Source organism: Myodes glareolus, chromosome 10 (genome assembly GCF_982192425.1).
Source record: "Myodes glareolus chromosome 10, mMyoGla1.1, whole genome shotgun sequence".
In the NCBI taxonomy this organism is placed as follows: domain Eukaryota; kingdom Metazoa; phylum Chordata; class Mammalia; order Rodentia; family Cricetidae; genus Myodes; species Myodes glareolus.
Genome location: NC_142035.1, coordinates 42,222,702 through 42,248,988, shown reverse-complemented (window position 1 = coordinate 42,248,988; position 26,287 = coordinate 42,222,702). Strand labels below are relative to the sequence as shown.

The window sequence follows — 26,287 nt, the reverse complement described above, 5'->3', positions numbered from 1 at the left end:
ATTTTTCTGTGTGTCCCTGAAGCAGAGCCATGGCCTGTTGCTTTCAAAGCTTTCGGATGTATATTTTAAGTGAGTCCAGACAAGTTTCTGGTTCCTGGATTCACGCTATTGTGGTGGAAGAGGCTGGCAGGTCGTTCTTATCAGCAGCAGCATGTGGGAGAGCATGCTCGCACCACTGAGGGCCAGGAATCAGAAGGAGAGACAGACACCAGCAGCAGTCATAACCATCAAGTCATGTCCCTAATGACCTGCTTCTTCCAACTCAGCCCTGGTCCTAAAGGACCCTTAGCCTCCAAGAATAAGGCCACCTGGAACAAGGCATGCAGAACATGAGCCTCTGAAGACACTCAAACCATAAGCATGACTTTTACAGACTTCTGACCGCATCAGCAGCGTTAACTTTTAAAAATGTCATTTTATCATTTTCAATGATGTCTTGAAACAAAATGTTGAACGTGTCTATAAGGGGTGAAGTCTTCACAGATTTTTAACTCTTTCCAAGTATATACTTATTTTTATTTACACATCATTTTTCAACAAATGTTCTATGTTTTTCCTGGATCGCAGTATTGTAATTTTCTTTTTTAAAAATAAATTGTTGTTACTTTGAGAATTTTGCAAATGTATCCAATGAAATACAATGATATACATCCTCTGCTTTCTCCCTCTGAATCTGCCTTGTTCCTCTCAACACGTCTCCCTCCCAAATTCATGTCTTCTTTCTGTTTTTGACTCCACTAAGTCCAGTTAGTGCAGTGCTTCTGTGCACAGATGTGGGCTCTTTCTGTGTTTTCCTGTGAGTTTTCAGACGCAAGACCTATATAGTAAGTTTCTCTGTCAAGAATGATATTAGGTTACTAAATTTGTAACAGTAATATCCCTAGGACTTTAGATAAGAACCCACTTTTATTCCATTATTTTTATTCTCAAGCATAAAGTGAGGTTTATGACTGGTTCTTTCATATGAGACATGGCCATGGAGCCATCCTCATGAGGAGGTGATCAGGTCCCACCATACATAAAGCTTTACATCATACTATAAGATACCGAAGAGGCCTGCCTGTAGGTTTCTTCCTGAGCCCATGCTACCAGATGCAGATCTGCCTCCAGGCTCTGCAGAGAGAATATTCTTAGTACTTAAGATACAAGACCTATAAAACTTGTGGAAAGCACCTTCACAGCCAGTTATCAGATATTTTCATCTGCACAGCCTACTCCAGGGGGAACTTCCTGTTGCTACCTAGACTTTGTGCTTCCAGGTGGCCGGAATGTTGGTCAAAGGGGAAATTGGTCATAAGCATTTGGATATTTCCATAATGGGATTCATTTCTAGAACATGTGCAGGTGACCTTGGGCTGAAGATGGCTTGAGTTGTGATTTTCCAGCTTTACCATGGTGCAGGGGTTATCTGCATCCAGGAACATGTCAACTCGGAATTCTGAATCTTGCCTTTGCCTGGGTTTCTAGTCGGTGGGTGGGATAATTTCTGGTCAGCATCACACAGTCAGCTACATAAGGGGGTCAGGGAATGGTTGATCCTCTGCAGCAGACTAGGTAGTTTGCTTGGATTAAATGCATCTTGCATTTTTGATATTTTCAGTTTACAGTGTGGGTTAATCAGACCTCATTGCCATGGTCAGTGAAGAAGTTTTCCCTACTCTTCATACCCAGCTGAAGGGCATGGGTCAAGTGGGAAAAGGCGCTTTACTGAAGTATTCCTGCCTAACTACAGGATAACTGTCTCTTAAGAACATTTCATTCAGCTTGTTTAAGGTGGCAGGGAGAAGGTGAATGGAGAAGGCAGAGAAAGAAAAAGCTAATGTTGGAGAAATCAAAATACATGTTTCTGCAAGGGCAGAGAATGAGTAAGGCAATGCGCGAAGGGGAATAATTATGCAGTCGTGACTTCTTAATATTACAGGGATCCTTAGCTTATGCCAGCTGGTTAAGAAGGCTGGATAAAGCCCATCATTACATTTACTGTGGAAGTTTGTCTGGAATGAAGCCAGAGGAACATTTCAGCTTGCTGAATAACAGCCTGGAGAAGAAACACCCTGAGTACCAGTCACTGAGAAGCAGCGGGTGTGACAAGCAAGCCCATTTGCAGGGGAGAGTGTTGCTTTCCGAGGACGCTTGGTTCATAAAATGAAGCACTGTGAGCTGGGCTATCATAAGCCAGAGCATACGTGCTGAAGACAGAAGCCCAGGTCCTGTTCTGGTTTCTGCAATAATGTGGAGAAGAAAGTACCAGCACTGGAATCAGCAGTAATGGCTTCTGGGCAATCGCCTGGTATATATTTCCTACTCAGAAGAGAATAAGCCACCCCCTCCCTGCTATGTAGTGCCAATAAATGCTATTTTCTTCCTTGCTGGCATGTTTAAAAGGCAAAAATCTGGCTTTATGGCCAAAATGAGGGAATTAGAAATTCACTTCAAGACTGTTTTCATTCCTAATAATATTTTATGGAATAAATACAAAACAGCAAAAAAGAGAAGCAGGAACCAAAATGGAAACTCTGACAACAGACCATAACAAGAAAATAATTGCTAGGTCTGAAGTATTTCTGTGTGTGGTTGAATTGAGTAATCACGGTACGGATAAATTTCTAAGGTATAAATCTATTCCTGGAAGAACGGATGCCGCCCAATGAGCCATGGCATCTCACATTTGATGACTATATTGTCTTCATCAGAAAATGTTGTCACAGAGGCCCAAGGGGACTGAAAGATATCTAATCTCTCGCATGCATTTTCACTTCTCCATTTTCAGGGGAAGTAATTGTCTTGAAATGAAAAAAGAAACAGAAATTAAAATTCAGACCCTGACATCAGATCACAAATCTAAGGTAAGAGAACACCCATTGTTTTTTACACCGTGACTTGAAGAAGGTATTTTATAGTTTATTTTAGAAGGAGCAACCTAGGATTGATCTGGTATCAGAAGCAGTAGCGGGTAGTTGGACTTGGAAGATGGGGTCAGAGGCTTGTGCTTGAGGCAGCTTTACCATCTTTGAGAAAAGCCCCTTCCTGGAACATCTTTTTATCTTGTGTGTAGAAATAGACTGACGATACTTATGTTGATGATCCTGATGTATCAAGTGAAACAGTGAGCAAAGGGGCTGGAAGGAAGCCTCACAGGTGCTGAAAATACAGACTATGCTTCCCTACAGAGGGAACACCAAACACGACACAAGCAACCAGGCTGTGGACTGAACACTTGCTTGCATTTTACTGTATCTTTGCTAGGACTTTCAGGGTGATAAAAACATTTTAAGAGTTGAACCTAACTACTGGCAATTTCCCCAAGTCAAATAAAACTAGGATTTCGAAAGATTTTAAGTAAAGCTGTGAGCCTTTGGAGAGGACCTCAATGCTAAGACTCAGGAAGAACACAAACATTATTTCAACAACAATACATTTTAAATTATTGTTAAAGCTCTCAACTATAGCACATGCTCAAAACAGCAGCTTTATATGGTGATGTAAGGCTTTATCATCCAGCTCTACGGCTCTAACACATGCATAGACCAGTCACACTGTTCTGGATGGAGTCCTCCTCAGTGCTATTTATTTTGCATGGCAGGGACTATGCATCATTCTCCATTCTCTCTGCCTCTTTTTAGCTTTGGATATGAGAATTAGTGCTTTATACACTATGCCATGAGTTTTAGATACTTTCCTCATGTAGATCAGAAGTCTTGACAATGGTATCCATTTACTTTGGCTGTGTACTAAGCTGTCAAAATGCAATGCCTTTAAACAACTATTATTTATTTGCTCATCATTCTGAGGGCCACAAATTTGGACTATATTCAAATGGTTGACAGCTCTGATTTTGTGGGGCTCACTCAAGCATCTATAGTTAGCTGAGGGCTGCTATCCTCACTTGTATATCTGATGGGTTGCTACCTGCAGGATGGTTGTGTGCCTTGCATGACTTCCAGTCTCCAGCAGGGCAGTCTGGGCTCATTTGCAGGGCACCAGCCATAGAAAAAGGAAAAGATCTTGTTTGTATACCTCTGCTTTAGGCACACTTGCTGTTGTCTCATTGGCTAGAACAAGTCGCAGAGACAGGCAGATTTCAGGATTTGGAGAAACAGCCTCTCGCCATTTACAAGGGGACTGAAAAACCACGTTGCACAAAGTGTGGCCTTGAGAAGTGGAGGACTTTCTGCCCTAGTGTCTATTAAGGGTAATGAAGTAAGCTATAATCTAGGAATAAGAGGGCACTCAGGTCTCTCTTCAGACCTGTGGTCTAGTAGAAGTGAGGCACGAGATGAGGAAATGTGCTGGAACTGACCAAGACCCAGACACACCCAAGGAGGAGACAGGCAGTGAAATAACAGGACAATGTAAGAGACTTAGCAGCCAGGGTGACAGGTTGATCTCAATAAAACAGTCATTAGTGCCTGTTGCTTGTGTGGGTTATAGATGTCCATTGAGCCACGAAGCAAACTGGCCTGCATGAATCGCGTGTGCTATCAGTGCATAGCTGACCCAAAAGGTCCCAGGTGACCCATCCCATCTTCCCCACACAGGTCAAAGAGATTGTGGCCCAGCACACAAAGGAGTGGTCAGAAATGATCAACACACATAGTGCCGAGGAGCAAGAGATCCGGGATCTGCACTTGAACCAGCAGTGTGAACTGCTGAGAAAGCTGCTCATCAACGCTCATGAGCAACAGACCCAGCAGCTGAAACTCTCCCATGACAGGTGGGAGAGTCAAACACCCACTGTGTGTATGTCTGTGTGTGTCTGTGTGTGTGTGTGTGTGTGTGTGTGTGTGTAAGAACAAAAACGAGTACAATGTATCTTGTATACTTAGTGTGAGGAAGCCGATTTATACAAAGTAGTGTCTGCCAATGGCTTGCATGTGTTAGGAAGACACACAATCATGTAAAGTTAGCTCAGATTGCACATTGCACATTGTATATAATGCATACTAATGGTCTTCCTCCTCTAAGAATTTTGGGGCTCAACAGTAAATTAGGGCTAGAGGTGAAAATCAGCTAAATTCTCTTAGGAAGGTAAGACATAAGAAGTCCAGGCCAGTGGAGCTCCTAGGGTGGCTTTCATTCCACAGTGGCAACGCATTCTAGAGAGCCTCCTTCCTTTCTGTACATTGCTGGGACTGCACTTGAGGAGGACAGACTCGCCCAAGAGGTAGCAAAGACCCATCAGTTCATTTGCTTATCCCCACTTCAGCAACGGGCATATTGCACTTGAACTACTGCCTGGGCTGAGCTGGACTTCTCCCTGGGCAATAGAATATGTCTTTTTTTTTTTTCTTGCGTCTTTCATCCCAGTTTGCTTGTATCTTGCTTGCTCTTCATTAAGTACTTACTGTATGCCATAGTCGGGGGTATGCTGATATAAATGAAACAATACAAAACAAACTTTATACCAACAAAGCAAAAGGTTCTTCTTTAAAAAAAATGGCAACCGCATAAATCATATGGTTGTATGCAAAAACTTCCAGCCTTACTTTTGGTGAGATATCCTGACATAGAAAATAAAGTGGTTTTGCCATAGTTTCCAGTTCTCCCATGAGACAGTCGAATGGTGCCTGGCATGATCTGGTTTTGTCATGAAGTGTGCTGCGCCCAGTGGAGTTCTGAGTTCGCATCTGCTTTCACGGGTTAGAGGGTGTCTTGTCTTCTTTCTTCAGGAGCACTTCTGGTTGCATGTGTGCTTTGCCTCAAGTCCCTGTAGCAGCATCCCTTCCCTGCTTTGAGTGCTGCGACAGTGGCAGCTTGTAGGCATCTCCTCCTATTTCTAAAGGTGTTAGAGTACGAGGCACTTCCGAATCATGTCTGTAACCACATAGAGAAAAATTATAAGCCTCAAAGTTAGATATTACCTGAAAGAAATAAAAACTTTAATTTTTCATTGCTTAGAAAGTCGTTTAAGTGCGTGCGTGCACACCCCCCCACACACACACGCACACACACATGCAAACCCAGTTGCTAATTTATCTTAAAATTAAGTCTGTGGTGAGAGCATTCCTCCTCACAGTAGCAGCAGTACTAGGGTTTTTTTTTTTAAATCTCCATTTCCTGGTGTATCATTTCTTTTTTGCTTTGTGATTGTTCTCATTTACTGAATGTTTGTTAGCAACATTTGGTCATTTATAAGCAAAGGAAAGGAAGGAAGAATGGGTGTCTGGAAAGATCACTTTACTAACAAGTTGTGAGAAACTCTGAGAGCATTTGCATTGGGTCCAGAGTTCCTCTCATTGTCCTGCTGATGGGATACAAGGTGGCTGACTAAAACCCCATTTTAGCCTTGCCCATCCCTCTTGATGTAGAACAAACCACCAGACCTAGGTAACCAGTGTCCTTGCCTGTACATTCTGCGCAAACACCTAAGGAGATCACTAATAAGTGAAAAATTATTTGTAATCACATCCATTTTAGTCTTCTAAACTATATGCCTTTATTATACACAAGAGTGATCCAAAATAGACATGTCTGTCATACACACGTGTGTACTTACACAGTCACTAGTCGGCTGTCAATACAGGTCTGCTCTGTTCTTTCCTATACTTGTGACTATTTAGTCCCTTTCATTCCCGTGGACTGCTGGTCGGCAGGAAGGTCTCGTGTGAAGGTTAGAGCATCCTGTCTCTTCCATCTCACTGGGTCCCAAACAGAGCATGGTAAAGTTGAACATCTGTGTATTTCTCTCTGTCTCTGTCTGTCTCTCTCTCTGTGTGTCTCTGTCTCTGTCTCTCTCTCTCTCTCTCTCTCTTTTGAGTAAATACAGCATCTTTGCTCAAATATATCAGTCACAACACATGCCTCCACTAGGTGGCAATGCTCTCCTCAGCCATTGCTCTCCTTCCTGAGCTAGGGTTCCTTCCTTCCTTTGCCAAAGGACAAAGCAACTCCAGGATCTCAGACATGTAAAAAATTTGAACTGGGCCCTATTGTTACACATTGTCTTTGTGTCTGTTGTTTTTCCTGTTATATATCATAAAGGCATCCTTTTAAGGCGTATGATACTTTATGGTAAGCAGCAGGACTCCATCTGTGCGCTCACTAACCTTCAGTTGTAGCCTTATGGAGCTCTTAATCGCCATCATATGCCTCTCCATTCATTTGTTTCTTATTTTTATTTCATAGGGAAAGCAAGGAGATGCGAGCCCACCAGGCTAAGATTTCTATGGAAAATAGTAAAGCCATCAGTCAAGATAAATCTATCAAGAATAAGGCAGAAAGGGAAAGGTAAGTGTGAAGATGCTCACTGGGACAGTCTGGGTTACTGGGATAGTGTCAACAGCATTAGACTGTGTAAACTCAACATGGATCTGAACTATAGCACTGGAGTGTCCTAAGAGTCCTGTTAGTACAATTTCTATGGAAGAAAATTATTACTGCAATAGTATAGTAGTTCCCAATATTTTCCTGGTAATTGCCACTGGTAAATTACATTTATATTCACACAACATATATAAAACCTGACAATAATCGATTTACTTCAATAGCATTCTTCCTGCATTCTGCCAAACCGTCATGCTAATCTCTCTCTAGTTCCCGTGTCAACAAGTCTGGATGCGATGGTTCTGGGTGTCAGGAAGGCTTCTTCTCACTCTGATTTATGTTTTTTGACATCAGGGATTGTGTATAAAGCTTCCACATAGATTTTCCTGTTTGACTATGAGTTAGGTGAGCTGTCTGGAAGGAGAGATTGAGGCAGGAATCTGGGTGGATGTGACTTAGCAAGCAAGGGGTCTTCCTCAAAGAAGATGGGAAGATCAGATGGGGTGGGGCGAGACCTGATTAAGGCTGTGGTACCAGGTATTATATGCAAACCTTCACTACAGTTGTTAAAGGGAATGAGAGGTGGTTTTCAGTAACTGTGTTACCCATAGCGGGGTGTAGCCAGGGAACACAGATAACAGTCACTTCACTACCCATCATCCATCTCTGAGTATCCAGAAGCCTTCAGTTTCACAGACAAAAGACCAGGCCAGAACTGTGGGAGCCGTGGACAACAAGGGTCCTGCTCATGGATGGATGAAAGCTGGTGAGATGGCTTTCTCTCTGAAGGCCGGGGCCACTGAAAGGCTGTTTTCTGCTCCACAAAACACTGAATACAGATTAGCCCTTGGGGACCAAAGAGGAAAAGGAGTGTGGCCTTTCAGGCTCGCGTGTCACTCCATGAACCAAGGACTCCTAGAAGACTTGACAGCACAGAAGTGGGCTCTCTGCGCTTTAACTCGGCTCCCCAGCCTACTAGGATACTCAGTGGGTGCTGATGTTTCGAGCAGAACTGCCTCAGTTGCTTTTTTTTCTTTTCAGCTATTGAATGATGCTAGGTAATAGTAAATCAAAATATGACAAAATACAAAACATCCTACCAATTAACTCATCTTTTATAGTGAAGTTTTGCTAAATGCCATTTAAATATAATACTCCACCAAAGGGAAATGGAATTCCATAGTAGTCTATCTTTTTATTATATTTATTTATTTACTTTATGTGAGCATGGTGTGTGAAAGAGAGCGAGACAGAGACTGACAGAGAGAGAGAGAGAGAGAGAGAGAGAGAGAGAGAGAGAGAGAGCGCAAGAGAGTGCACACAGGAGCACCCACAGTTGTACAAAGTGCTCACGTGGAGGTCAGATGACAACTGTCAGGGGTCAGTTGACTCCTGTGGGTCCCCAGAATCACACTCAGCTTCTCAGACTTGGTTGCAGGTTCTTTTTTCCACCGAGCCATCTTAGTGGCCCTCCACAGTCATTTGACCTGGAGATGAGTGCCGTCTGTGCCTCCCGGGAAGAAGGTTCCAGGAAGGTCATTAGTCATCCGTCCAGCGGTTGTTTGTAGTGTGACATTGTCCTGTCTCTCTGACTCTTGTTAACTTTTCAGAGGTGCCAGTCTCTGGACACTTTCTCAGATAAGGAACTCTGTTATATACATAGAAATAAATATATCTTCTTCAGTTCGAAACCCTCAAATATGCTAAAAATACTAAAACTGAAATAATCTTTAACTTGAATTGTTTTCAACAGTGTTGTTAAATTTGGGCTGTACAAAGTGAAATCTAAAATTCACCATGAAGACTGGGCCATTAAATCATCCTTTATTGTATTTTATCAAATATATTAGAAAGTAGACTTAAGTTCATCTGAGTTCAAATTTTTCTTTTCTTTTTTTGCAACGCAATGTCTTATTGTGTTTCTGAGGCCAGCCTGGAACTCACTAAGATCCTCCTGTCTCAGAATATTGAGCTCTGGGATGAGTAGGGTAGCTACCGTACTCAACTTTCAAATCACTCAAAACTCTAAGGTGTTGCTAATGTCATTATCCAGGCTTTAAAAATATTGTCTTATAGCTGGGTGTAGTGGCACATGCCTTTAATCCCAGCACCGGAAAGAGGGACAGGTGGCAGAGGCAGGTGGATCTCTGAGTTTAAGGCCAGCCTTGTCCAGGACAGCTGAGGCTACAGGGAGAAACCATGTCTAAAAAAAAAAATCTTTATTTTGATGTATATCTGTTGACTGAAACTTTTTATCTATCATTATCTGATCATAAAACATCAACAAGTAGCTGTTTCTAAAATAATGATAATAATCTCTGTGCCAACAAGTCAACCACCCCTTAAGCAACTCATGTATATGGTTGTGATTTCAGTTTTATCATACTGCTGAGGACTAAAGGTTTATCATAAGACTTAGCAAGACCAATAGAAACTAAAATGTTATTCCATTCCTGGGTCAGGAAAGACTTTTGAACAGAAATTATATGATCTTTATAACAAAATGAAAACGCAAGCACTGTTGATCATGGATGGAAACTGCAGTGATGTTTACATGAAAAGCATATTTCCTAAAAGATGTCAAAATTAATGTTGTGGACCCTCAAAGGAGATATAAAGGTAGAAACCAGAGTTTGTACCAAGATCCCAGTTCAAAATGAATAACAAAATGCACAAAGTACTAGAATGGGGGGGGGAGCAAGAAAAAGCATCCAGAAAGTAATTTTGTGAAAATTGTGAGAGCAGATGAGATCCTCACTAGACTGTCAGCATGAACGATCAGAAAGAGAGAAGAAGCACAAATTAGTGGTGTGTGGGAAAAAAAAATAAAAGAGGAAAATAATTTTGAAAGGCTTCTATAATGCTAATGGTACATTTGAAAATGGGCGCAGAGTGGAGAATTACTTAGAAAAATGCACGTGCCCCTGTGGACAGCCCACATCCATATTAACACAAACAGCGCTGATTGAATTTGGAGGTTATTAATAATGTTAATAATAAAAAAAGGATGTTGGAGGGAAACTAGTTGAGGGCACTGTGGGATGTTGGAGAAAGGTAGCAGGAAACTGACATTGTATACACATATAAATTTTCAAAGGATAATTATTATTTTAAAAGAGAAACGGAAAACACACATGAAGTGACTGCAAACGGAAAAGCCTGGAAAGACATCGTCATTAGAGAAGCCCACCCATTTGGATGCTGTGAGGTCGTGAAAAGCACCCCACCTACAATCAGGGACACAGTTTTAACAGCATGATGCACCCACAAAGGGGCGGAACTGTCAGCATCTCGTAAATCAAGGTTGGGCAGCTGTCTGGGGAAAGCAGTCCCATGCTCTGGTGTACAAAAATGCAAATTAGGGTTTAAGACAGAGTCATAGGATGAAGAGGAGGTTGTCCATATCCTACCAGCAAGCAAGTCTGCAAGCCTGGGCTTGTGAAGGAAGCCAAAAATACCCTACTAAGTCCTTAAAACACACAGAATGATGTTAGTATGCCAGCAGTATTCATCAGTGCTATGTGGGATCTCATTAGAGACACTGAAACCCGGGCCCCTCAGCCCTTTTGAGTCTGACTCTGGGGCGGAGAGCACAGCAGTCTCTCTTTGGTGATCCTCTGGGTGATTTATGCGCAGGAAAGTTTGAACACTTAGAGGTATTTCTCATGGACACATCCATATATAGCTAAAATTATTAAAATATGGCTAAGTAAGCCTATGCCAGCCCCAGTACTTCCTCCAATGAGAGGAAGAAGGGAAAATAGAATCTGAAGGAGTGCAGAAGAAGTTTAAATTTCATATGGAGCATTCCCTTTTACTTATGGACAGATGGCTGTGTGGTCAGGAGTGCCTACTGTTCTTGCAGAGGACCTCAGTTCGCCTGCCAGCACCCACATGGCAGTTCACAACTGCCTGTAACGCCAGTACCAGAGGATCCAGCACTTCCGTTGTCCACAGAGGGCTCCTGCACATGCAGGGTGCAAAGGAGCTTGTGCAGGCAAATGTGCATTTACTTGAACAAGATACAAAGATCTTTAAAGCCGGAGACCATAAAGAAACATTATTGGTTAACCCGAGTGATCTGTACATGGTTGGTTTTTATGCTTTCCTAAGTATTTTGTGTGTTTAGAAAATGCTACAATAAAGATTAAGGGAAAAGGAAGCAATAATCTAATCCGGAAAATGTGGTGCGGGAAGGCTGGTTCTTCTGGCTGTGTGTGAATCCCGTATGGTGTCACGCTATTATCTGTCTCTATTGTTTTTAGGCGAGTCAGGGAGCTGAACAGCAGCAACACTAAAAAGTTTCTAGAAGAAAGAAAGAGAGTGAGTATTTTATGCTTTTCTCGGCACTCCTCTTTGAAGAAAAAGATCTGTGAATGCTAACTTGTGCTTGCCTTCAAACCTTTCAAGCTGGGTGCCTAATTTCTTTATTTTTCTGTACCTTAAATATTCCAACATTGCCCCTCCCCCAAAGCCAAAGCAATCTCTTACTGCTGTCACTATGGAAATGATGTGACAGCATTTTATGTAGGCTATAAAGCCAAATTTCAGTCATGCAGAAGTGTTCAGTTATTTGCTAAGATTTAGGAAAGGAGAAGATATGCCCAATATGATTTATGAATTTAAATTCCTAACAGTTTTTGTGGTATTTTTCATTCCTTTTTTTAAAAAAAGTATGGTCACCCTCAGTTAAATGATGAGTTTAATAAGCCATCCATCGTTTGTAATATTGAGACTACAACTTGAAACTGATCATATTTTTTTTTCAGCTGGCGATGAAACAGTCGAAAGAAATGGATCAACTGAAAAAAGTCCAACTCGAGCACCTAGAATTCCTAGAGAAGCAGAATGAGCAGGTATTTCACCCCATGCATGTAGCAGACATCGGCAGCCCATCAGCTTCAGGGTGGTGGTACCGTGGCCCCCAGGAGCCCTCTGGGAAGGACTGTGGCCCAGAGTACAGGGGGTGAGGAGGTAGAGAGCCTTGCTGGGCGCTTGCTGTCCTTTCTCTTTTGCATCCAAACAAGCCAGAAGTACCTTTTGTGGAGTGGGAGAAGAACGTGGGTGTGGGGCGTGAAGAGTGCAGAGCTGTCGTTTGGATCAGTCATAGGGCTGGGTTTCAAGAAGGAGGATATGAGCAAACAGGTTGCTAATTACGCCTCCATTTTCATTTAAAGCTTTGCAGCTTGAAGTTGGTAGGTGTTAGCGTAAGAAAGTCAACCAAAAGAACCATCTCTCTCCAGTGTCAATCTAAAAAAGTGTATGTGTGAATTCTCCCCGGTGTGTCACAGTGGGGTCTGAGTTTGCCTCCATAACTCAACAAGCAGCCCAACAGCTTAGCATCTTCTCACTGTTTTTTTTTTTCTCAAAACTAAAAGAAAGAAAGAAAAGAAAAGAAAAACACTGAATAGAGAAGTTGAAGCTTACACACGGTGGTTAGTAGACTTCACTTGCCCAGTTACCTGCACCAGGGCACATCTGCTTCCCCACAGTGCAGTATAGCAGGCTCTCTACCACATGGGCCTTCCTTACAACCTCTGCAGCTCTAGCAAAGTGGACATTTCTGTCTTACTTGGTCCCGTTTCATTCTTGGTTCGGACATTGTACTTTGTTGATGATTTACATCCATTTAGAAACTGCAAAGAGCTTTGGATGAAATAATAATGCATTTTTCTTTTCTATTTCTTCCCCTCTAGAAAGCAATCCCATGTAAGATTTTTTTTTTCAGAGTAAATAGCTCACCCTGAAGAATACTTCAGAAGGAATTACATTTTAAAAGGCCCTTGAAAAGAACACAAAACCATAGTCATTTTTGTGTTGGAGCTTTGGTAACAAACCTAGCTTCTGACTCAAGTCCTCATGCTCTGTTGGACAGAACTTGGTCCTCTCATGGTTCTGGATGAAGTGTCTTAATTCTGGTCTTAGCCCTGATCCCCAAGAGAAACTGGACATGTGTTTGGTCCTAGATGTCCAGTTCATTTGACTCCATCAGAATTCATCATATTCTGGTACACATTATGTTTTCCGTTTTTAAAGCATATTCTAGAATGTGTCCCTGACAATACAAGACTGTAAGAAAGGGTAAAGCTACCATCTCCCAAACCTTCATAACTCACTTCAGGGGTTCAAGGAAAGTAGAGGGTGAGGATATCTTTGAGAGAGTTTAAAATCTGCTTTAAAAGAAGGGCATGATGAAAGGCAAGGCACAGTTAGGTTTTAACTATCTAAATTAGGAAACTATTTAGAAATTACCATGTCGCTTAGCAACAGGTTTGACTAAAGAATGTAAATGTGCTAAAAATTGCTCATCACTACATAGTGGTGTAGATCAGAGCTACAGAATACAGTTTTCAGGTGTTGCTACTTTTAAAGCATAATAAAGAAATCACTATGAGCATTAAACTAAGTCATGGATAATTCAAACCACATCAGATTGCATTAAAATATGAGGTTCCTGATAGTTGTATTGATTGAATCATGTTGTAAAGATGCTGGCTTTTTGTTCTTAAACTTCACATAATGCCTATTAATGTGTCATAAGATCATCTACCACCCACAACTCAGGCTTTGAGTCACAGAAACTTACAAAAGCACCCAACGTGAAAAATATCCAGATGTAAAACTGTAATGATATTCAAGGAAAGCGCATTCACTATGTCAAATAGCAACTTCCTGCAGACATAGAATTGGGAATGAAGTCCTACATTAAGGTTCAATTTGCAAATATCACTTGCTCCACAACAAATTAAACACTAGGTTTTTGTAGTGTGCTTTTAAACACAGGGCCAAGAAGTGCTGGACTCACAGTTTGTCTGCTCCAACACTCTCCTAGGCACAGTGCAGGGGGCCACTGTATCCACTTGTTTCCTCATGACGACAAAGGCTGGAGCCATGTAACAGGACTCCACCCAGAGTCAAACAAGTGATCCTTCAGCAAAACAGTCGGCATCTTCACGAAACCCCAAACTTTTAAATTAATCTTCCAGGTGCTGCTAAGCCCCAAATTTCTTCCCTGTGTGTAGATCAAAGATGATTTAATTTAAACACCCATACAACATAGCCCTCTCTAGTTTATTTTTCCCTAGTCTTGTAGAATTCCCAGCCATGCCCTACCAACCCCAAAACAAAGCCTGGTGGATCTATGTCACTAGACTACCGTCAGAGGCACTGGGAGTAGCAGCTAACAGAGTCACACAGTTCGTTCTCGATGCTGGATCCTGTGGCCGTTGAAAATCACCTGTTAGCCTTGTTTCCTTCATCAGCCAGTTGTTCCAAGGGCCAGGGCATTTTTTTTTTTTGTGACTTAGTTTTCCCCATAGTTCTCCAACTATCCAGTGTTTCATCTGTCTTGACATATACCATTTCAGACATGTAACAGTGTCATTACTGCCACATTCAGCTCTTAAAAATTAATATCTGTCATCGACACCATCATTCAATAAAGTGAGGTAAAGGGCTCAGCTAATGCTCAGACAACCTACTCCCTTACAGGAGAGAGGCACACGTGGGACTAATAGGCATTGGTTGTTTGTTTGGTTATTTTTATTCCTTTGTTGAGTCAGCTTGGGGAAAGTTGTTGCTAATGGGTGTGTACGTGTTTTATTCTTAGCTTTTTTTGCTTTTCTGTATATGGTTTTGCATTCATTTCTCAAAATCACTTCAGTATTCATTTATTTTGTTTTCTATGTATGACTCAATTTTGACATTACTATTTTTGTACAAACAGCTTTTGAAATCCTGTCATGCAGTGTCCCAAACACAAGGTAGGACTGAAATTTTGATGATAAGCAAGACCTTGCTTTTCTCTGGCTACATCAGTATTCTTGATTTGATTTCCATTTATGACTCCCATCTGGTCATAACTAACTAATATCTTAAGGGGTTAGACTTAAAGCCCTGGCTATTTCATGCTTGAATTCCTCATCCTACTTAATCTGAAATGCTGTCACATTTGTTTGTGGTAGTGTTTTAGCCAACATTTCCAGTTGTAAATCTGGGAATCAGGTTGTTATCTTGAAGAAAACCCAGACATAAAAACACTATTTATATATGATGTCTGTTGGTGCTTTTCAGTGATGTAGTATTGTGGTCTATGTGCAGAAATGTTATACTATAGTGACTTTTGCTATGTTCTCTGTTAAGTCTGGTCCACTTATGACTAGTCACCCCTTGTAAGGTGACTATATAATTGACTATTTTAAGCAGAAACAAAATATTTTGGAGAAAGATGTCTGTTCTTAATAGCCAGACCTCAGCTAAGTTGTCCCAGGCAATAGAAGTAGATAGTCACCCTGCTCATGTAAGAATTGAGCTCTCAGGCCAGTCTTTTAATGGCATTTAATTATGCATTCTATACTATGTTCAACAGAATCCTTAAATGCAAAGGGGCCAAAATATAGGGAATTTTATTACTGTCCAGTGAACATCAAGTCATTTAATTTCCAGTGCTGACAATGTCTCACGGCCATCTCTTATAATACTGTTTGTGTCATTCTTTCATGTTTGTATATTTTTCTCCATTTCTTCATTTTCCTGTATTACTATATGTCAGGCTTTGGAAATTATATGGGTAGAGGGAATCATGAGCCCCAAGTTTACGCAGATCTAAAATTCTGTGGCGATGTTGTATCAACCCTCACTAAAATGAAGGTGAAAGCCATAATGTTAAAACACTTCATTGTCTGTGAGAAACTGGTTTTGTTATGGAACTTCATTTGGGATACTTAGATACTTCTAGTATGCTCTAGAATTGACCAGCCCCTCCCTCTGACTCTTGGTTTAGCTGGAATATCAAAAAAGACATAAACAGTAGCATCAGGGCACTTCAGAATCTTCCTTCCACAATGTACCTTTATAGATTTTTCTCATGTTTCCATCCTTACCTGTCTTTTGTTTCAGTGACCTGTCACTGAAAAGGGAAGAGGGGCTGTTTCCCTACCACACCAAAAGGTGCAAGCATGTGGGTTGGGTATCTAGGCTTTCGGTTGGAAAGTCAAAGTTGAAGTGAATCACTCGGTTTCCCCATGTTCCCAAGTAATTACTTGTTACTGGAGCCTGCTTCTGCCGACCCTCTTGAATAAGCTGCTTGCTTTAGTGACTATCTTAATTCATGATATTAAATTCATCCTGGCTTATATCCTGGTGTTCCATAAAAAGTAAATTATTCCAGAGAAGCAAGAGCTCCAGAGTTTGGATAGTAAGATTTCTGGAATCCTCCATGCTCATGTTATGGTATGTTGATAGGACTCCAGACAAAGCAGTGTAATGTATCTGCTTTTACCTTATCTATCCCCATCAGAAAACTCAAGTCTTAATTACTTTTAATTAAATTTTAGACTGTTTGAGAAATTAGTTGTACACAAACAATGCTATTCGGAAAATTATAGAATTTTCTACACAAGGTACTAGCTGCACTAAGTCAAACAGTTTGATCACCTAAGTAGCTGGCCCAACTTCTTTACATGAGATCTTCCCCAGAAATTTGTAGGCCAGTTTTTCTCAGACTTTTATGTACATTAAACTTTCCTGAATGATCTTGTTGGATAGATTCAAAGGATCTTAAGTAAACTCCAAGATTCTGCATTTCCGAGAATACCCCAGGAAGTTCCGAGGGTGTCGGTCTACTTGTCACATGGGTGTAAAGAGGACAGACCTAGAGGAAACAGACAAGAGCCAGTGGGGTCCTTCAGAAGGGGATTTCCATGTGTAAGGCCATGTTTCTGGTGTTGTAGGCGAAGGAGATGCAGCAGATGGTGAAATTGGAGGCCGAGATGGACCGCAGACCAGCAACAGTAGTATGAAACTCCAGAGTGCAAACTGAGGCTGGAAAAACATGGACCATCGGGAGATCATGCCCAGCTTCTAAAGTCAGACTCCACGGACAAAAGCTGTTTTCTGTTGGATTTTCTTTTTTATGTACAAACACGGTGTTATCTGAAACCACACAGACTGGGGATAACCAAATGTTCTTCTGTTTAGCAATTGACTATTGAATTTCTTTGGCCAACCGAAAATAGCTATGTATCCACAACAACAATAACAAAGAATCTCCTATTCCTGACAGGCAGAGTCGAACCGTGCTACACAACTTAAACATGTTTGCTAAAAGACAGCATCACAAGTCAGTGGGCTTGGTGTTAACAGCTCTGCTTTGTGATGCATTAGGACATGTTTGAGCTGCTGCAAAAAATAGTGCATTAGTACCTTAATAGTAAGCGCATGCACTAGAAGAAGCAACTCTGTCTACAGTTCATTAGCAGAAGTGGCGGTCTGCTATCCAAATCACTTTGCAGAATTTTCTATACCTAAGTTACCTCATCAGTAAGTGCCATGTCTTTACCATGCCATAAGATGCTAATTTCCTGTAAATGTTGCAGAAACTGTTAGACTAATAGAGACACAGAAGCGTGTACCTGTGCCAAGCTCATCAGTGCTTCAAGGGGGACTCGGCAGGCTCGTTTTAGAAAGTTTACAGCTGACGCTGCTCTGTAGGGACGGCTTCTGCAGGTTCCAGGTGTTACAGTTCACTATACACTAGAAGGGTTGTGAGGTGGTTATTGGCAAAGGTTTGTAAATGTGACCATGTACAAAGTATTTATACTCCTTAATTCTCACGGTTATAGCGCGAAATCATCTAAACATTACCACGTGACAAGACTAGTCACCAGGAATCATAGACCTAATGTTTTGCATGATGCACAAGCACCAGTTATGACTAACCCGTTCCAACACAGTTACTCTAACACCAAATAAATACTGGTTAAGTAAATGTATGGCACAAAATATTATTTGACTATCAAGACTTTTAGCATAATAAAAAAAAGTCTATATATATGTGTATATGAATTATGTGGGCATTCTTGATACTTCAAGTTCTAGTTTGAAAAAAAAACATAACTAATTTAATTTTACACAAAAATATTTATGCAGATTTTCAGACTTTCATATCAGGAAATAACCTTTTTATGTCTGTTAAATATCCAAACGATTTGCTACCGTGTTAATCTGCATGGTCTTCTCGCCTGCTGTAGTTGCCTTGCAGGTGGCGCCTCAAGTGTTATGCTGGGATCCAGTCATGCTACCCAAGCCCAGAGGAGCGCACAGAGACCTGGTAGCCTTGACCGAATCAGAGTCCTGCTTTTGGGATGTAAAATGCCAACTTAATTGTTGTATATGATTGTACAAACTGATTCTGTGTGTTCCTCTGAAGAGGAAAGAGAAAATTATGATAACATGAAGGCTGAAATTCAACTTACAACTTCTCTAATAAAAAATGAAAACACATGTTATATCTGAGTATTTGTGTCCTCAATGCTTTCTAGAAACCCTTTGCTTTCTCATATAAGATCTCTTCATAATTTTCTAAAGAGGCTTTATTTCATATCTTCGTTATGATTTTCCCGACACAAAACACATAGATTCTACATAGAGAAGTCATGGATTCTTTTGTCCACCCTCCCCAATAATTATGATTTGAGTAGCTTTCACACACCATCAAATTCCTGGTTTTCTTATTTGTGAAACAATGGAATCAGCCTGCGTGTTTTTAGCACCAACATCCCATTTAGTAAAAGGTTTTCTTCGCAATTGGCTTGCCAGTTTTCAAAGATTTTGATCACTTCTCTTCCTCAAGGCTGGTGGTTCCTCCCAAGAGCCCCGTTCGACTGTCCCTCTGTCTCCAGCACTGCAGCCGCCATTTGCCATTGCTTCTGCTTTTAAGGCTCCCATTGTTGGGCATCCCAGAAGAGAAGTGGATCGCGGGGTTGGTGGTGGGGGTGGGGGTGAGAGGGGGTGAAGGGAAGGTGGTGGTCTAGGTAAGTGGGGGGAGAATGGAAGGAGAAGAAACTGAGATCAGGATGTTAAATAAAATTTAAAAAGGCTCCTAGTTTATCATTATTCTGACCATGCCTCCCCTGTGTTTCCATCATTCTATACCATAGTTAATCTTTCTATCTTGCAGTTTTAGAGTCTGAAGCAGTTTTTTTTTAACCGAGATTGCTTTCAGTATTTGAAACATATTTACCCACTGATCTATTGAAACAATATTAACGTAAACACAGCTAAGATAACATAGCAAAATTATGACTTTTTGTTTTTAAATATATATTGCTCAGGGCTGCAGAGGTAGCTCAGCATTTAAGAGTGCTTTCTATTTTTGCAGGCGACCAGAGTTTGGTTCTCAACATCCGTGCCAGGCGTACAACTACCTGTAACTCCAGCTCTACAAAATCCGATCCCTTCTTGCCTCTTTTGGTACCCACAAACATGTGACAGACATTCGCATAGACATGAATACATTTTTAAAAATTTTTATTTTATTTCATTGACCTTTTCCCCATTTATTTTACATACCAACCGCAGTGTCCTCTCTTTCCTCTCCTCTCATTCCCTCCACTCAACTCCCATTTACCCTCCGCCCCATCCTTTCCTGTTTATCCATTCAGACAGGGACAGGCCTCCCATGGGCTTGAACAAAACATGGCACATCGAGTTGAGGTAGGACCAAGCTTCTCCCCCTGCATAAAGCCTGGGGGAGGTAATCCAGCATAGGGAACAGGTTTCCAAAAGCCAGCTAAATGCCAGGGACAGGTCCTAATCACTGCTAGGAGTCTTACAAAGAGACCATGCTACACAGCTGCCGCACACACGTATGGAGGGCCTGCTTCGGTCCCATGCAGTCTCCCTAACTGTTGGTCCAGAGTTTGAGCTCCCAGGAGCTCAGGTCAACTGTCTCTGTGGGGGTTCCTTTGTCATGACCTTGACTTCCCTCCCCTCACTTCAGGTGTACTCCCAGAGGTCGGTCCAGTGCTTGTCTGTGGATCTCTGCATCTGCTTCCATCAGTTACTGGGTAAAGGCTCTCTGATGACCTTAGGGCAGTCACTGATCAGACTACAGGACATGGCCAGTTCAGGCACCTTCTCCACTATTGCTAGGAGTCTTAGCTGGGGTCATCCTTGTAGGTTTCTGAGTTTCCTGGCACCAAGTTTCTCCCTAACCTGGAAATGGCACCCTCCTATCAAGATCTCCTTTTTGTTACCCTCCCCTTCAGTCCCACCCCCAACCTGCTTCCAGCACCCAGCCCAGCCACCAAACCCATCTCCCGCATCCTGCCCTCAGTTTACTCAGGAGATCTCTTCTAACTCCTCTTCCCAGGAAAATCCATGCGTCCCTCTTAGGGTCCTCCTTGTTACCTAATTTCTCTGGGGCTGTGGATTGTACCTGGTTATTCTTTGCATTACATCTAATATCCACTTATGAGTGAGTACCTACCATGTTTGTCTTTTTGGGTCTGGGTTACCTCCCTCAAAATGACTTTGTTTCCATCCATTTGCCTGCAAATATCATGAGGTCATTAATTTTACAGCTAAGTAATACTCCGCTATGTAAATATACCACATTTTCCTTATCCATCCTTTGATTGAGGGGTATCTAGGCTGTTTCCAGGTTCTGGCTATTATAATAATGCTGCTATGAACATAGTTTTTGTTTTTTTGTTTTGTTTTTTTTTTTTTTTTTTGATTTTCGAGACAGGGTTTCTCCGTAGTTTTTGGTGCCTGTCCTGGAACTAGCTCTTGTAGACCAGGCTGGCCTTGAACTCACAGGGATCCACCTGGCTCTGCCTCCTGAGTGCTGGGATTAAAGGCGTGCGCCACCACCGCCCGGCTTGCTATGAACATAGTTAAGGAAGAGACACCTTTTAAAGTTTATATTACTCCCTAATCCTATAATTATTAAACAAAAACAAAGAAACCCTTCCTAATTAAAGTGGCTCATTCTCCTCTAACATTAAGAGCACTGCTGTGTTTCGGGGCATGCTGCTCTAGTGTCTGATCCCCATTCAGAGAACTCTGCCTTCTAGGGTCTCCTAGAACCTCCTTCCCTAGGCTCTGGCTACAAAGGAAGCTCCTTGTCTTCCGCTGTGTGGGAGGGTCATTCATTTTGCTGTTCATTTTGGCATCCTTCTGGGATATGGAGACCTGCTGAATCTTCGCTGTTAACTTCAGATTCATTCACCACAACATCAGTTTTGACCAGGTGTCACTACAGTACCATGTGGTTCTCATACAGTGGAGCTTCACAAATCCAGGAGACTTGAAGCTTTTGGAACTATTGCCCTAAGACATACAAAGTGATCCTGGTTCTGCTAAACCCCAAGACGTGCCCGGTTCTCTACCGTTTCTTGCTTCTTCTGTACCTAGGATATGTACTTCCAATTTAGGGCTCTGAAAACTTCACACTTGATTCTTCTTTGGAAAGGGTGCCTCTTTGTCAGAAATCAAGTGGTTGTAGGTCTAAGGATGTATGTCTGTGTTGTTTGTTCTGTTGCCTTGATCCTTGTGTCTGTTTTTGTAAAGTACCGTACTCTTTGTGTTACTATGACTTTGCAATATAATTTAAAAATCAGACACTGTGACAGTTGTAGTCTTTCACTCAGGATTCCATTGATTCTCATTTATCCAAACCCCCCCTCACCGTGTGTGTTTCTGTATGCATTTTAGAAGTGTTTGTTCTATTCCATTTAGAGTGTTAATGCAGATCACATTGAATCTGGAAGTGACTTTCGGTAAGATAGCCATTTCTTAGTATTCATTGGGCTCAGCCTTTAGCATGGTAGATCTACCGTCTAGTATCTTCTTTAGTTTCTTCAGTGTCTTAAAGTTTACATTGAAGAATTCTCTTACTTTGTTGGTTGGGTTTATTCCTAGATTATTCATTGAGGCGCTTATGATTGGCTTTTATGGTATGTTTTTTTTTCAGCACATTTGCTCTTGGTATTTAGAAAGCTTGAATATGTGTTGAGTTTGTATCCTGCTAAAATGTATCTCCACTCAGAGTTTCTGGTGGGGTAGAGGACATTCTTGATAAACAGGAATACCCACACAGTGTTATACTTCTCTATGTAGGTTTGTTTTTCGTTTTAGAAAGCTGAAGAACAGCATTATGGGAAAGAAGCTTGCCAAACTACAGGAACATAAAGAATGACCCCATGTCAACGTGGGACATATTTACAGATCTCAAAGAATGAAAATATTCTGTCAGTCATATGACATACCACCCAATGATCATTAAGACATTTCTTGATTCAACAGATGATAACATGTGAATATGTGCATGTGAGAACTTATGAATCAAAGTATTTCAAATGTTTTGTACATAATCTTCAAACCCCAGGCCTTAAAGGAGGAGGGAAATTTCAAATATAGGGCACAAGAGAATCCTTCAGAAAGTATATAGAACTGTCAACACCTGGGTTTGAGGTTCAGCAGTGAGCTTCCAGGAAAAGTAATTCAAAACAGGAAGTAAATCTATAATTGATCACAGGTTAAGAAATCTGGTTTCCCTTAGTGGCTTCATCCAATCACATGCCTTTAATTTTGCTTGTGTAATGACTCTTACCTCTGTGAGGTGAGCTTTGCTCTTTCCTCCTCTATGTGGTTTCCTCCTTATAGATGTCAAGAGTTAAACAGACAGTGTTCACAATGTGCGTAATTAATAAAATATAGGGCTCAGTTCTCCATCTGTCCTGCCCATTTGTTTCAGCAATCCATAGCCGGTGCTGAACCTTGGGGCAATCTTGTTCTGCTTGACCTCATCAGATCCCATCCCCAGCTGCTGATACATCTATAAATCATGCCTCCCTTTGTGAGAAGCTTCTCGCTCCTCCCTTGGAGCTTCTCTGCTTCCTTGACATCCAGAGGTTTGAGCTTTTCCCTTCAGATCTCTTTCACATATACAGAATCTTTTTGCCAAATGGTGGTCCTGTCAGATCTCGCTCCGTTCAGACGTAAAGCATTCCTGCTCAGAAGCTACAGGATAATACTCAGATCACTGGAAACAGCATTCCAATTCATCTTCATTTCTTCACTCGCATAACCCATTTCAGTTTAGCTTTCTTTGTCCACAGACAAGTAGCACATCTTCTCTAGCCCACTACACAATGTTCTGTCCTCCCCAAATGCCACCTCCTCAAAGTTGCCTTTGATTTTCAAAAAATATGTAGTTCTTAACCATTATAGGATTATTTAAAGTATTTTCTGTAAGGTGAAATATACAACTTACAATTGTATGAAAATCTTAAAATAAGGTGTTTTTTTGGTTTTGATTTTTTTTTAAGTTTATCTTCTCAATTCCACAAAACACAACTACATCAGTTCTGTTAGTCCCCTTTCAAAGTAGTGCAGAGCTGGGTAAGTAGCCCAGGGACAGAGCACGCACCTAGGATGTGCAATGATCCTTAACAATGCAAAAAATAAAATGGCCAACTACCTAAAAGCTACGAGGAACATAACAACTGACTCCATTGACATTAGGAGAGCTGTGGAAGAAAGAGGGGATTCTCATTTTACTGTTGGTGCTGTTTAAGGACACACCGTTTCAAACCAGAAATAGCTTCTCCTTTGAAGTCACTTCTGTACGTCTGGCAGAGGGCCATATTTCTTTGAACTTTTCTGTGGTAACTCAAAGGTTTGGAGAATCCCAGGCCCACTTTAGTGATTGCACCTTTAGTATCCTAAATCTGAGGTGATGTATCTGGCATGAATATTTGTGAGCCTTTGTCTTCAATGTTTCCTGAAAAGCAATCTGCCTCTCTATTAAGGAGAAGGAACAGAAGATAGTTTTAAATGGCAACATCATTGTTTCTGCATAAAAAGAAAACAATGCACCTGTAACAATAAAGGAGGCAATGCCCCTTCTGCTTTCCTCTCCTTGACTGACTTTCTTAGAAATAAGTGGTGGGGTGCAGCCCCTGAGCTGCTTCGTACTGGACATTTTTAGACTCCATCACAATGCAATGGGAATAAGCTTCGGCAGATGAGAATATTTCCAAGGCTCAAAAGTCTGTCTTGCTCAACAGCTGCTTATCTTGTGTCCCAAGAAATTTCATCCCAAAAGAAATGAGTCTGCGAGTTCACTAAGGTGCATGTTCTTAATTCTTCATATTAAACTAGAAACTAGTTGTATCAACACATGTGGACTCCATGGAAGTCTACTCGTGGAATATCTTGGGGTGGGTCAGAGCAGGTTCCCTAAGAAGTGATGTGGGGTGATGAGAATGGTGTGGAAAAGTGGTTCTCAGAATGTGTGACAGAGACCCCTTGGATCATCCTGGGTTCTCAGCAGCCTGCATGAGGACCTGCGAGTGTCTCTAGCTTCCAGTTCAGTTCATCTTTGTGGAAAGCTGAGGTGTGTGTGTGTGTGTGTGTGTGTGTGTGTGTGTGTGCGTGTGCGTGTGTGTGTGTGTGTGTGTGTGTGTACATTCAAACGAAAATGACACAGCAACAGATTAAAATGAAAATCACCAGATGCATGTGATTTCTGTGAAGCTAGACATTGAAAGACGTGAGATGTCGTAAACAGTAAGCAGTAATCTACCAATGCCTAGTATTGTCATTCTTTCATTAAAAGTAGTCACATATTAGTTAATATGTAGTATTAGTTAATTAGCATATTAGTCAATATGCTAACAGGTCATAGATTGATTGTTACTTTTATTGGACTGGTAAAATATTTCAAAATTACTGTTTTAATTTCCAAGAGTTATATTTACAGACATGAGTCACATATACAAAACCTCAAATTTCTTCAAACTATAAACATGTGAAAGAGTCCCAAACTAAAGATTTTAAGAGCTGTTAAATTCTGATTTGACTTGTGTGAAGGTTGTGTGGACATAACACTGACCTGGGTGTGAACTTAAGATTCATGTGCCTCGCTACATGTACATAGTCCAAAACTCTTTAAAATACACATAGGAAAATAGGTATATTTATGATGCAACATAAATGGGATGAATTAGAATATCATTCATTATACAGAAATAAATGCACATTTTCTGAAGATTATTAGGAATTATGCCAAAAATAACAAAACTTCCTTGAAGCCTGATGCTAAGGGGGCACCAGCTAAGAGGTGTAGTTATCTAAGAGTTTGGAGCACAAACCTAAATCTTTGTTTCTTTACGGAGAGGTTAGTCCACACCTTTTTTTTAGGAAGAGAAGGAATTTCTTAGTTAAGAGATGCCGGGGTGGTGGGGGTGTAGGGAGAAAGTGGGGAGGGTCTAAAACGGAGCATTTTCTCTTTATTCTCCTTGTTGCTGGTTAGTTTATTGCCACTTTGACACAACCTAGAGTCACTTGGTGGAGGGAAAAATCTCTTTTGAGGAATTACCTAAATCAGCTTGGCCTGTGGGCATGTGTCTATGGGGCATTGTCTTGATTGCTAATTGCCCCACAATTCCTGGGCAAGTAGGTGCTTCTGGGCTGTTCAAGAAAATAAGCAAGCAAGCTGGCAAGCAGTATTCCTCCCTAGTTCCTGCTTCAGTTCTTTCCTTGACTTCCCTCAATGGTGGACTGTGACCTGGAGTTGTCAGTTCAAATAAATCTTTTCTCTGGAAGTTGTTTTGGGCCATGGAATTTGCTACAGAAAGAATGCTTTTGTTCCAGTGTTTCCCATGCTTACGTCTCAAAGTTAGCAATGGAAAATGATTTGAACCAATCCAAGAAGAACTAAGAGAGATCGAAAAGGAATCAAAACATGACATTCAGGAACAAGCAGACATAACTACTTGATAAAGGTGACAGATGTCAGCTAAATAAAAACTGAGGAGTAAAGAGATTGGACATAAGCAGTCCTAAGGGGGCTGTGCAGTAACGGAAACAGTAGAGAGGAAAGGGGAAAGCCTGTACGCTGGGACAGATGTAATTATTCAGACATCAGTGTGACAAAGAATACCACTTCCATATTGTAATAACTGTCCCTGGGTGTGTGTGTGTGTGTGTGTGTGTGTGTGTGAGAGAGAGAGAGAGAGAGAGAGAGAGAGAGAGAGGGCATTACCCTGGTGGCTACTGGTATATATACATCTTCAGTGGGCATATCTAATTAATACCTGTATAGCTTTATGTCTTCCATTTTTTTCTTCTTTTTTTAAATTTGGAAATATCTTTTCTGAGCCTTTGCCTTTTTAAAATTGGTTGACTGTCATTTTATGGGCGAGTTGTACATGTTCTTTATACATTTCAGGTT

The 26,287-nt window shown here is 41.3% G+C and overlaps 1 protein-coding gene across 9 annotated transcripts in view; it reads left to right on the top strand.

Annotated features, from left to right (window-relative positions):
• Window positions 1-18,551, top strand: part of Plcb4 (phospholipase C beta 4) — a 360,990-nt gene extending 342,439 nt beyond the window's left edge. For 7 of the 9 annotated variants that reach the window (XM_085696768.2, XM_085696772.2, XM_085696771.2 and 4 more), the window contains 7 exons: window positions 2,771-2,846; window positions 4,539-4,714; window positions 7,126-7,227; window positions 11,529-11,586; window positions 12,033-12,119; window positions 14,990-15,026; window positions 16,995-18,551. In XM_085696768.2, the coding sequence (XP_085552894.2) occupies window positions 2,771-2,846; window positions 4,539-4,714; window positions 7,126-7,227; window positions 11,529-11,586; window positions 12,033-12,119; window positions 14,990-15,026; window positions 16,995-17,083 (625 nt within the window). In that variant the 3' untranslated portion in view covers window positions 17,084-18,551. The remainder of the gene's footprint in view (window positions 1-2,770; window positions 2,847-4,538; window positions 4,715-7,125; window positions 7,228-11,528; window positions 11,587-12,032; window positions 12,120-14,989; window positions 15,027-16,994) is intronic. The other 2 variants (XM_085696774.2, XM_085696775.2) reach the window with 1 other exon arrangement.
• The last annotated feature ends 7,736 nt before the right edge of the window (window positions 18,552-26,287 follow it).